This window comes from Meleagris gallopavo, chromosome 5 (assembly GCF_000146605.3).
Source record: "Meleagris gallopavo isolate NT-WF06-2002-E0010 breed Aviagen turkey brand Nicholas breeding stock chromosome 5, Turkey_5.1, whole genome shotgun sequence".
Taxonomy (NCBI): Eukaryota; Metazoa; Chordata; class Aves; order Galliformes; family Phasianidae; genus Meleagris; species Meleagris gallopavo.
The window spans coordinates 16,868,292-16,881,920 of record NC_015015.2 but is presented as its reverse complement, the minus strand read 5'-3'; the positions used below and the strand labels follow the sequence as shown (position 1 = coordinate 16,881,920).

At 39.1% G+C, this 13,629-nt stretch overlaps 1 protein-coding gene across 1 annotated transcript in view; it reads right to left on the bottom strand.

Moving 5' to 3' along the window:
• Positions 1-13,629, bottom strand: part of ANO1 (anoctamin 1) — a 71,596-nt gene that overhangs the window by 2,784 nt on the left and 55,183 nt on the right. The window contains 13 exon segments of the mRNA XM_019615483.2: positions 23-128; positions 1,967-2,151; positions 3,725-3,777; positions 4,530-4,682; positions 6,413-6,484; positions 6,487-6,557; positions 7,028-7,128; positions 7,237-7,294; positions 7,939-8,050; positions 8,716-8,917; positions 9,634-9,708; positions 12,672-12,743; positions 13,567-13,578. Coding sequence (XP_019471028.2) covers positions 23-128; positions 1,967-2,151; positions 3,725-3,777; positions 4,530-4,682; positions 6,413-6,484; positions 6,487-6,557; positions 7,028-7,128; positions 7,237-7,294; positions 7,939-8,050; positions 8,716-8,917; positions 9,634-9,708; positions 12,672-12,743; positions 13,567-13,578 — 1,272 coding nt within the window.

Sequence of the window (13,629 nt, the reverse complement as noted above, 5' to 3'; positions counted from 1 at the left end):
GAAGTCTGCAGTCATAACATACCTGGAAAACTATCACAAATGCTAATCTTGCTGCTAGGACAGCCCAGAAATCCTTTGAAATGTCATACTTATTCTCAGACCAGGGGGGCTCTCGATAATCTTTGTACCTGCAAAACAAGACTCAGTAAATCAGCGATGCCATTCAGACGCTTTAGCACAACAAGGAGTTAACTCTGAATGGCTTGAGTAGATCAAATAGTCTAAAAGAACGTTCACTTTTACAACATGGCTTTGTATTCACCTCTCACAAACAAGACACAGCTGAACCTCCCACAGCCTTTAAGTTTTATTCAAAATTAAAAGTCTTCAATCTTAATACCCTCTGATTATAAATAATATAAACTCTAAGTACAAATAAAATAAACTCTGCATAAAGACAGCAAACAACACAACTCAGTCTGGTTACTTTTTTGTCGTCGTTGTTTGAAATAAGCTTTAAATTAAACTAAATTTGCAAACTTATTTTTCAGCCAAACTTTAAAGGTGAAAATACTGATCTCAAGTCCATAATGTGTGCTGTGCTACATGGCATTCTACTGGATCATGATTGGCAAAAGATCACTGCCAAAATATAGAAAGAACATGAAAATTTTCCCTTAGCTATAGCTTCAAAAAAAAAAACTGTGAGCTAATCAATAATAACCTCTTAGGAACTGGACCAAGAAAAACATATTTAATTTAAAATATAGCAACCTGTTAATATTTAGGAAGAACTAGGAACCCCTGTTTTCAAGTGATTTAAAAATCCCTGGAATGTGGAGAAATGGAAGAAAGAGGATGGGATTAGAAAGTAGGAAACTGCCATTTTTCCATTGGACTGTGACACTAATACACCCTAACACTTCTCTTCTGTAAGTTCTGTACTAAAAACGTGTTTGCCTGCCTAATTTATCGTCTGTACAAAGTTCACTGGGAGGAAATTGGGAGAAATTAAAAATATGCTAAGCTGATATACATGTAATTTTGGTTGGTTCTCTCTTTCATCTCAGGGTGAATTTTCTGTTTAGCAGTCATTCAGCATTCCATTTAGCATTTAGCATTCAATGCAAGTTAATCTGCTATGTCAATATATAAAGAATAAATTAAAGATTAAAAAAAAAACAAAAAACTATAAATGTTTTGTTTCTTTCCTGGTCAATTTGTGTAATTTTTCAGTGTATGTATACTAGAATTACTTTTCTTTTTTTCTTCCCTCCCCTAGTTTGTCTTCCTCCTTGCCACCATTTATCCCTACTATTTAGTCTTTCAGTTTTGCTGTTCCAAGTGCTTCCATTTCGCTTTCGTCTCCAGTTTATAAGGTTGAAAACATTTGTTTTGAAGACGATGCATATCTAAGGCAGTGTAGGCAAAGTATGCATTTCAGCATTTCAGAGCCAGACTGCTTGATAAGCTGAAATATGCAAACAATAATTTGCCTTTAGCAACGAAAATAATATGTAGAAATTGTTACAGGCATGGATATTTCCTGCGTAATCACACTTTCAGTGGGTCTTAAATTCCAATGCAGATCAGGCTGCTATTACTGTCATCAGCAATTGCTACAGAAATTGGAGAAGTATACTGTGAAGTCAGTCATCCAATTAGAAGGCTGTGATATAATACCATGATTGACATCATTTTATTCCCTTAAAGTATCATTATGCTGTTTATCATTATTTATCTCCTTTCCTGAAAATACATTGTAATAAAAATCTTTGTAGAGACAAACACTGAATTTGCTAATGCTACTCTGTTTCCCAAAATACGCGGTACTTCATATTCAGGTCTTGTGGTTAATCTGTAAGGCAAGACTTTCAAGGTAATGGCTCTATTCAATATGAAAGTCTACTAAGGTGCTCAAAAGATGTTGTAAATACAAGGGACCAAAGTCTACCCTAGGAATATTAGAGTTTGTCACGTTCTCAGCTGGTAAAACACTTAAAATTGTTGTTACTCAAGAGAATACCTGCATATCTGAACCTCGTAGCCAAGTTCCATGGGGTCGTTTGGAGCTGTTCCTGCTTGAAAATCGCTGACATTAAAAGAGGATAGTGTATGGTTCACGAAGCCATGCATGGTGCCATTCTCACTGTACATATACAGGTACACGAGGCGTGGAATGAAGTCGGATGTGAATGAGATCACAAATGCCTAAGCCATAAGAGTAAAGAATGAGCACAATATTCAGGCACTGTTTTAAGTTAACAACACACTTAAGTATGTCTTGCTCACACAGCTTATACAAATAAGAGGCTGTCATATAGGGGTTGCTGCAGAAACAAGGTGGAGACTGCAGTGTACAGGCCCCTAACTGGAATATTAACAGCTGTAACAAGGTAGTATTTACTGCTGACACTTTCGAGTTGCAGGGCATGATATAGAGCAGTTCCACGTTGACTAAGATTTGTATGTGGTGACAATCTGAATTCCCCAGAGCATGGAGCTGCTGCATCCCAGCGTCAGGGTAAAGCAAAACACACTGCTGTTTCCTTGTGCCCCTATGACAACTTGACCCCTATGCATTTCATGAGGTCTAATTGTTTTATTTACATGATTTCCTTTTCTGTTCTGCAAACAACTTACAGTGAGTTCACTCTAAAGTCTCATTGCACTGTGAAAGCCCATTAATTTTACATATTCTTTAGCTCCAGTGGGGTAAAAGGATAAGCAGACTAAGCCAGTTTTATTTTTATGGTCACAAAAGTTCCACATTGTTTGGTTATTTTAAAAGGTTTTGTAAAAACGTCATACACAAAGTACAGGACAGCCAAGTGAACGGACATCTTCATAACTCTCGCTGTTCTTATTTATCATTGTTGCAAAACACTTTCACTGGCATAAGTCTCGTGTACACGTGGAACAAACACAGTACAAAGTGTTTTACTTGTTCTGTGATAAAAACTGACAGTGCATAGGTCAAAGAAGGAAAATAACACTGGATAATGATGAAGAGAAACTACAGGGGAGAAAAGAGAAAAACAGATAAATTATTTCCAAAGGAAAAGATGAGAAATGGTAAAGACAAACTAAGGCAGAGTCCCAGATACCCACCAGAACGGTTTGGCCTTAAAGAACAGACACCTGTTGACAAAGCTAAGGGATTTCTACTCTGAATAATGGGGAGAAAAGAGAAGAGCCCATGGACGTGTGGCTGTAAGCCCTGCACAGCTGCTATTGTGCTATATTAGAAACATGTTTTCAGCTTGTCATTCAACTGTTCTTTTCATCCGTTGCCAGATGAAGGTGACAAAAGTGGACTTATATTTATTTAGGATATTAGAAATGAACATAATGGAAAGAAAGTGAGAGGGAACACAACTTCTCTGAAGAATCAAGATGATGTAAAATATGCCAACATAAAGGTAGGCTAAAATTTTTCCAGTGGATAGGATATTCAGTGCTGAAGTAACTAAAAATATCTTCATCGATTATCAGTGCTATCTGAGTGAGAGCACTGCATTTTGAGGGCAGGCTGTACTCAGATTTTCAGTTCTCCCTATTGTTCTGAATACTGAAGTTTGGCCATTTTCTGTCCCCAGTGCACCACTGTGCAAAACTGTCTCAACTTTAAAGAAACCACTGGATCCGACTGCAATATTTTAGCAAAATTCTGAATCATTTGCTTTCACTCAATTTGAGAGATTTAAGCTGAGATAAAACTAATGGAGCAGAATGGAGAAGCCAGCCTATTGAAGTAAGATTTTATTCATGCAGAATTACTTACATTTATTATGACAGCAAGCTTTCCTATCCCCCGGAGGATATTGTACCAGATTCCTAAGAAAACAGACAAACGTGAATGCTGTGCCAGTCATTAAAATTAAATAAATTACATTTTTCAGATTACAGAGTTAGGACTGTGCCAAACTAGAGTAATATTGAAATTAAAAAGAATAATTTGTAAGAGACTAATTTAAGGACCCATAAAGCAAAGTGATTCCAACTCTGTCTTCCAAAATTATGCTTAGGTAGCTATTTCTTTAGAGGTTTTGAGGAAAGGGGAGGATTGGTCTGTTGCTGCTGTACGACTACAGAGCTGGGTTCCAACCAGGTTCATTGCAGCTTTCCAGCTTCAGGAATGAGTTGGGATAAATGCTCTTCCAGCAGGGATGAAAGGACATGCTTATCCACAGGCATTCAAGTATTTTCTCATTCCCAAGTCTATTTCCCCAGTCCAGTCCAGAGTTATTAAACACAGAAATTTTTGCTTCTGCAAGAAAACTGCATTGCCAGGAAAAACTGCTGGTGTGCAGAGCCAAGTGAGATATTTTGCTACTGTATTGATCACTTTGCTTTGAAAAATGACACTGTTTACCTAATAAAATATTCATCTGGATTTAAAGCACCGGTCTTTCTATTTTGAAAGCAAAGCCTTGTAAGTTATGACAGTTCACAGTTAAGCCACAGTATAATGTTTTGAATTGTCCTATAAATGTCTTCCTGTTAATGAGACCAACTCAGCACAATAGCATCCTGCCATCAGTCCAGGAATAAACAAGCAGAGAGTGACAGCAGCAATGAGCAGTTACCTATGTCCTTTGCTCTGACTGCTACTGGTCTCCTCAGCTCTGTAACAAATTTTTTTGCATCTAAACGGATTTCAATGATGTTGTTCAACAAAGCAAACAGAGGTGCCAGTGGGAAGGATGCGACGAACAAAGTTACAAATCCAAACTGAATAACTGAGAAGAAAAAAGAATGTCAGTGGATTGATTTAGATTTATCAAATGCATACACAGAGTCATAGAATATCCCAAGTTGGAAGGGACCCATAAGGATCATCGAGTCCAACTCCTGACTCTACATAGGACCACACAAAAATCTGATCATATTTTTAGAGAGTTGTCCAGATGCTCTGACATCATCATGTCAGTGCTGTTCACCAAAATTCTAATAAGACAACACCTGCTGGGAGAATAAATTGCAGTTTCTTCATCAGGCAGATGTACAGTAAGGCCAAATGACCATGGAAACAGGGGAATTCCTAGCTTCATCGCAGCAATGCTGTCCCAGCTGCTTGCTGCCTCTGTGTCCCTCCAGCAAGGCAGGGGCAAAGGGATGCTGTGCTGCAGCAGGATGGAGTCCTGCTCCACGCAGGTCCCAACCGTGGGAGCTATCTGGAATGAGGAATGTGGGATGACAGCAGCTCTTCTGCCACCTGCTGCCTCCTGCGGCAGCACGAGCTCCCAGATAGGATTGTCATGCTCCACGTGGCAAGGCTTCAGCTCTCGCTAAGCCCACTGGAAACTCTTCTGAAGTTTATAAACCTTCTGCATGCCAGCCCACTCTCTCCGTGATTGTATGCGCCAGTTCTTTTGCTAGCTTTTGTGCTAGCTTTGTTCTTCAAATTGCATTCATCACCCATCCTAATGCTTGCCCTCTCTGTGTACTTATGGAGAGAGATTTACATCTCCCTTGAACTGCTGTTCCCCACCTCAAAGAAGCCAAGATCTTTTCCATGCTCTCATAACCAATTCCCCCTTCCTCCAGCCACCCCCACAGCCTATCTGCCCCAGGTGAGGTTCTCCCTACAGAGTGGGCGACAAGAGCCCATATTGGTGGCCTGGTGCTGTGCCCCTTACCTGGGCCTCAGGAAGGACATGACCAATTCCTGTCTGTCCTGGACACAACTACTCGAAGTTATTCTAATTCACACTATATTTGCTAGGGGGGCCAATTTTTGGCATAGGCATATTTCACAATTCTTTTCCATTATTTTTGCCTAGTCGTTTCTGAAAACACTACATAAAATTGCTTGTCTAAGTCTGATACTTCAGGAATCTCTGACACTGTCAATAACAGCATTAAGAGGAATAGATTTCTCAGCTTCCCCAGGATTTTAAGGAGGAATAAAAATGCAGCTTCTGAGCTTCAGTAATGCAGAGAATGATGTCCAGTGCTTAAATTCCATATCAATCAAATGCTTAAATTCCATATCAATCACTCAAGATAATGCATTACTTGCAAAACAATATATGTGACCTGTCAAGTTCAACCTGACCTATGGTCAGATTTAAAAAAAACAGAACAAACCTGGTGTGAGAGTAGACAGTAGAAACTCAAATCTGAATTAAACTGATTATTTTTTTTTTTCCATGTAAGGTGCAACAAATGATACAATCTGTCTCCCAATCTCACGTTTAATTATTTAACAGTAACATGTCACATAGCTTAAAAGAAAATATCTAAAATATAGTGTTAGAGAAGGGATCATGATCACCAGATAGCATAATTCATCCCTGAATCAGCCCATAACTGGCCAAAATGTGCTACTGTCCTAGACCACACAGACCATATGTTTAAGTTCTGCACAATATCCACTGTCCTCTAAACCTACAGTTCAGAAACCTCAGCTCCCATTCCATTTAGTTAGCATAATTCGCTTAAGACGCCTTCTTTCCACATCACTCACTCATTTCCATATATTCAGGAGTAAGTCCAGAAAAAGGCTCCAGGTTATAGTCTACTTCATAACGCTGCTTTTTTTCATGTGCTCTTCATGGTCCAAGGAGCGCCGACGTTTTAATTTCATGTATCTTATGAACTTCTTCATTTTTCTGGGGAAAATGGAAGTGATCCAGTTAGCATACCACTCTGCGCACAATGCTCACTTTTCAGGTGGATGAGGAACAGTAAGTTTTTTTTACATTAACAGACACAATGAGCTCTGTATCTACTTTCATATAAACTATGCAAGAGCACAATATGCTAAAAAGAAGTACCAATACTCAGTGATACTGCAGGTATTGAAATATGGTTATGGTTGAATCACATTTAGAACTGCACCAACTGCGAGCCAGTAAGAAGACAATAGATTTCCTAACTCTTCAGACATGCTCTGCTGGATGTAATGACAGCTACAAAGCAGCAAGGACACAGCATTTGCTGTATGGCATGTAGAGGCTCACTGCAAAGGACTTGCAGGTAGCCTGCAAACCACATTCATATCAAAGGATTGTGAACACACAGTTTATTGGATACATTGCAAAAGATGTGTTTGAGAGAGAAAAAAAATGTTGCTACTTACGGGATGCCGATCTCAAATAAATTGTTTTGAATCAGCTGCTTGCCCAACATGATGATGCTGAGCTGGATGCACAGCTCCATAAGGCAGCCACCTGGTGCACACTGCAGCAGACAGAGGAAAGGGAAATCAGGACACCTGTTGCACCTTTGTGACAGGGGAAGAGGGAACTCACACATGGTGCAAGCACAGGTAGGGTGAAATACAATTACCTCTTCCATTCGGAAAGAATGGAAAATGTAGACGTAGTCTCCTGGACGTCCAACAAACCTAGAGTGCAAAAGTTAGAATTAAGAACTTCACATAAATTTCATACTTCTAGTATTTGATTCCTAAAGTAACTTGTGCAAGATGCTATGTCATTGAGCAGGGCCACCTAATGACTAGTTCTAGAAAAGAGAAGGAAATCAATCATCTTGAAAGTTTCTTGGTTTTAGTTTCAAAAAATAAGTCCCATGGGCTGAGTGAGCAGCTCAATAAAAAGCAAGCCACGTGCCCTACAATAGTATAGGTGCATCTTGGCAGAAATCCTCTACGGTATATTAAAAAGGAGAAAAAAACAAACACAAAACAAAATAAGAGGGACAGGGAAGAAATATTTGAGAGTAAATTAGTGAGGTAAGGTTAGAAGTGGGGAGGCAGTAAGCTGTGCAGGCTGAGCACAAGCTGTCCACCTCAGCCTTGTTCCCCAGGCAAGCTGTGTGCTGCCCAGCACCCCACAACACCTCAGCATTTAGTGCCCTTGCACTAATAAATCATACTAGAGCCAGAAGGCTGTTGTGTTAACCAGAACATGTCCCGTGGTATCTTTACTGTCACCCACCCCAAGGAATCTTCCTTATCACCCAAGTCCTAACCTTACTTCTGTCTCAAGCAGTGAACCAAAACTCTGAACAGATTTTTTTGTTACCCACCGGCCTTTGAAGAAAGCAACATAGAAGATGGGTGTGTAGGCGTTGACAAATTTCAGAAGAAAAGCCTTAAAGATCAGACGCTCTTCGAAATTCTTGTCAGTTTTTGGCACCTCTGGAACCAATGGGACACGTGTAAGAAACATTAAGAAACTGCCCTACCTGGAACATTACATGACCTAATAAATGTGAACTTTGGAAAGCATTTTCAGCCACCTTTTAAACAAAGAAAGGTAAAGTAAGACAGCCCTAAGGGAGGTCAGTGGTAAGACCTCTGGAATCCCACTGTTCAGCTGCATTCCAACAACTCCAGCATCTGGAGTTGCATCTGTCACATCTGGCTGACCTCCATGACAATCATTTGCAGGATGGACAAGAACTTAACTGAAAAGAAGTCTGGACCTTTCATCAGTCTTGCTTTTTGGAATTATTTTATTTTTCTGCCTTGTTTTCTTTTCATTCACAGTTTTCCATTACTTGACATCTCTCATGGCAAATAAGCAAGAAAAAAGAAAGCAGTAACAGCGTGATAGAGAAGAGTCAAGGTCAAGAGTAGGTACAGGAATTTAGCTATATCTCTGTCACACATAACTGGATTAGCAATTAGACTTTAAAGCTGAATCCATCTAAGCTTTGGTATTTGTAAGTGATTGGTGAGAACTCAGGTCACCCACTCGAATTCCCTGGGTTTGCTCACTAGTTTGAAGTTAACCACGCAATCCATCCAGCACTCTCATTTGTAACTGCTCCAATAAAGACCACCTAAGGACTTGCACCTACCGATCTGAGTTAGCCACCTTGCTATGCAGCCATATACTTCATCCAGGAAAATGATGACAACCAAATTGATGATGACAGCGGTGGCAGTGACAGTGACCCTGACGCTGGACCGGCCCGATGGAGTTGCGCTGATTGCCAGTGCTGCTGCAGTGGAGATTCTGTATATTATGACTCCAAACACTATAGCGAATGTCAGCCCCACCTGCAAATAAGAGCAGCGCAGGCCCTTACAAAAGATTTAACTGTAAACACTTGGTGCGAGACCTAGTCATGGCCTTACAGATGATGTCTATGGGCCGTATCCCAACTCCAGAAATTGTGTTAAGGCTCCTAGTCACTGTAAGAACAGATCCACTTTTACTTATCATTTGATCATCAAAATCTCCAGAAACTTATCGACTAAGTCAGCCTGGTGTATTATACCTTTGGAAAGGACTTAAAAGCTTTTTATCCAACTGCCACTCTGTCTTGAATTATTATTTCCTTCAAAATTTGTTTTAAATGATGATGGCTTATTAACAAATGGAAAAAAAGAAAAAAAAAGAAAAGAAATATGCCATTCTCTCCTTTTTGAGCACTTCCCAAGAGCACTCTCTTGGGAAGCTTTGTCCCATCAATCACAGTGGTAATCCCCTCCTCCATGCCTTCATTTTTCCTTTACCATGTTCAGATATACGTCTTTCTTTAGTGGAAAGAGTAGTACTTCCACTTCCAAGAGTAGTGCTAAAGTAGTACTTCAAGCACTTCAATTTCTGTAAAACTTTTTAAGTTACAAAAAACTAAAATGTTTGAACTTTTTTGCTGGGAAGAAGTTGTTGAGAACCACATTAATCTGATAAATGATTTCATTAGCATTCTTATCTCTTCTTTCTGATCACTCAGTAACATAAATTTCAGCCTTTGCCAAGTGATACTTACCATGAAGATAATGCCAACAAAATTGGTCAAGTAGGCTGGAAAACGATCCTTCCATGTCAGCTTCTCTTTATCCGTCTAAAATTTGGGGAGGGGAAAGGGTACATTTACTAAAGATAGATCATGTAATTTTGTGCATGTGACAAAAACACAGAGGGGAAACAAAGGCTAACAAATACACACCCAGTTAGCAGATGCAAAGACACAGTGTTTACAGTTACAATTCCACACAGGCAAATTGTTTACTATCTAGGTTCAAATTGCTCAAGCGCCTGCATTGCGGGTATAAATAAAACAGATTTTTCTGTGTACTTTTTGGAGGAAGCATGCAAATAGCCTGTCATAAACCATGATGTAAGATCTCTCCCACTGTTAAATATTTTATTTTCCTTTCCCTGGAAAAATCCTTCCTCTTCTTCCCTTCTCCATCCCCAGTCCGTATTTGCAGCTTTGCATTTACCCAACTGAAATACAGACTGTACCAAAAAGCTTCAGGATGAGCACACAGTTGACAGGGAAGTTCTTGCTCTGTGATGTGACCAACCTCAAATTGCTTCAATAGTAGCAAGTTTTAACTACGTGACCGTCCAGGTGGTATCTGATGGACCAGGCTACTGGGAGTTAAGATGCACGTGTGTAGTAGAGATAGTCTGCAGACTATCCTAAGTCCCATCAACCATCTATTGACCTTGCCACAGTGAATTTGGGGATGAAGATTTCATTTAGAGCAGCATTGCTCATCAAGTCTTTCCTGAACTTTCATGTCAGGAATTGTTTTTAAACACCAGAAAATAAACAACAACGTAGCATTAGAAAGGATGATGCATACATTTTAACGGACATAAAATTACTCAAAATTCTATTTTTATTCCATGCACGTTGTCTTATGGAAGTGCAAGCAACTTTCGCAACACACAGCCCATGCTCCACTGCAAAACATAACCTCAATCCAGCGCAGTACCCCTAAGGTTAGCCATGCAGTGCCATTCCGGATGCATAGAAACGGTGGCTAAAAGAGTGCTGAAGGAAACCAGGGGAGGAAGGGAAAGAAACCCAAAACTGAATGTGAATATTAAAAAAGAGTTCAACAGCCAAAAATAATTGATTTGTGTCTTCCATAATTACACATAATTTGAGCTTCCTCATAAGTTTGAATAAAAAGAACCAATTTCACCCCAGCCATGACTGTCTTAACTCTTTGTCTCCATTTGTTTGCTGCCTCTTCTGGAAAATACCGATGCTTCTGATGGCAATTAAAGGAAACAAAAAAGGATCGGGCAATATAGCATTACAAAGCACGCTAAATTCATCTCTATAGTCTCTACTAACTCTGTATACACTGCAGTTTAGCCACAAGTGAGCACTCTGTTTGTTTGCTCAATGCTTTGTGTTGCAGCCTAAGGTTAATTTAAAAAATAACAGCAAAACACAAAATTTTGTCCTAAATCTTGGGATAGGTCAAACTGTCCTGCAAAGAATTTCCCATTTTTAATTTAGGATTATGCCAGTCTTGTTCCTTTACGATGTGTAAAGGATGTCCAAAGTATTTTTCCTTTCAGAAGGATGTATGCAATTTTTTAATCAGTCTTCTTTTGAAAAAACGCGAGCAAGTTCTGGGGTGACATTAGATAGTTTTCCTTTAACAAAGTTTATGAGTTGACATTCAACTGTTGAATTTGAACCCGAACACTCTAGATCCCAATGAAAGATAATTACCAAGTCTTTCAGAAAAAAACTTCTTTTCTCACGTTTCCCAAATTAGCAACATCCATATTGAATGCAGCCCAAGAAGTTATAAATAGTCTGGTTAAAAAAAACCTCTCTCTTTATTGCTCAGCTTTCCTACTCTGATATTTTGAGGTTACGATTAATTGTCTGATTATCCTAATCTTCCACATTCAGGATCTGAATTCCTAATATACCAAAAGGAACAGCGAGTTGCATATTTCTGGTAGAATTCAACAAAATCTACATTCAAATGTTTATATAAGAAGGCAGCAATCTGAATTCTTTTTCTCCTGCTAGGGATTTAAATCAGGTATTCCACATTGCACGAGACAGCTTTCATGCTGTACCTCCTCCATTAACTAGAATGCATTGACATCAGCATACTGAAAAAGAGGTCCAGCAGTCCTTAAGCTGTTCAAAGGAACTGTACTGGCTGCGGGTGAGATGCACTCGAGGATGGCTGGCAGCACCGTATTCACATCAGTGTCAAGAGCAAGGTAAAAGCAAAAGTGAGCAATACCTTATCCGGTGAAATATAATGGAAGTTATGGTTTTAAAAGGCAGAAAGTTAATATCAAAGCTGGAATTGGGCAAGAAAACTGGTGTTAGTGCTCCCAATTAATGCTCTAGAAATATTTTTATTTACAAAACAGTCCCAAGATCTAAAGCACAGTCAGATCCCAGCTCAGCAGCAGGACATTTATCTTCTAAGAGCAGTGTTAAAGCAGTGCCTTGCCTGACCTACACTATCAGTAAAAAGGCAAAAGCAGATGTTGGGGCTCCCAGGAGCTTCCCTAAGGCAGCCACAACAATGCCAAGGCTTCCCCACATAGCCAAAACCTCTGTATGAGAAGCACCAGATTTCAGCCCCGCAGGTTGACCTGCTTGCGGGAGGATGGATGCTTACAAGACAGTGAACCTCTCCTGAGGCACTTGTAATAGCATAGAGTAAGATGTTTTGTTCTATTTTTCTATTTTTAAGTTTTATTGGTTAGCCTAACAGGACAGCCCCTTCAATCAGACAAGATTTCTTAAACAACAATTCCATATCCAACCATACCACTGAAGGCATTTCTAGGCTTATTTGGGTCTTAAGTATGTGAGTACATATGTATGTCAGGGCTGAAAACATCTGGAATTTAAATGCTATCTACAGTGTCTCTGTTTTGTTTTTTATTCTTTGTTTTATTATTATTATTATCATTGTAACTTATTTCTATTCTTTTTCTCCTGGTTGAAGTCACTGCCTGCTATAAATGGCCTTTATCAAAGCTTTTTTTTATAGAATGAAAAAATTAATATTTTTACCATACCTCTTTATGTTTGTGTTCTTTCCTCAGTGATTTTTCTAAAACTTTTGCTTCGTATTCTGCTCTGGGATGAGCCTGTGAAATAAGTCATATTGAATAAAAAGCCAAGTCACCTGTTTTCGGCATCAGCTAAGCATGAACCATTCGCAGGTCAATTTCCCAATAACCTCCGTTTTGTAATTGAATTCTAATTCACTCAATACATTATCTCAATTGATAGTTCATTATACATTTATCAATATGTTAAATACTATATGATTTGCAGTTCTACAGCAGCAGATTGATTTGCAGTCATGATTTGCCTGTAGCCCTGTGTACATTATACTTAACTCTTAAGAGAACACAGGACGTCCTGCAGACAGGTTCAAACTGTGTAACATTATACTTGGATTTCAGTGACCTTTCCTTGTGATGACAATTAGATTTTGCATGCTAATATTGCATTCAGTGACTCTCAGTTCTTGAAGCAAACACTTATTTGCTGTAAATATGCAAAACTCATTGTTTTGGGATCCCAGAAAATTGTTATCTGGGGTCTTCCTGTAATCCTGTCTTGACAAAATCCACACAGCCATTGCAGGAGAGGGTGTAGGAAACACTCAGAAGTAAGAGACAGCCAAAAGATTCAGAAAGATTCATGGCTTCAGAATTGACAATAATTACGCATTCACAAAAGATGCAAAATTCACAAGTATGCATTGGATGGAAAACAGAATGGATCTGAAAAATGTCTGAGCAAGTGGAGAGGGGGAGGGTGTAAAGGAAAAGCAATCAGTGGGAGCTGTAAGGGAAATCTGATGCTCAAAAAAAGAAGAGGTGGAGATCAAAAGATGGCATTCATCAGTGGACATGTAATAAAAAAGGTAGGAGCAATTTTAAAAAAAAATGTTTTCCAAACCTTGACTGCCTCCTTCAGGAAACCAGAAAAAAAAATAAAAAACCAACACACACACACAACAAA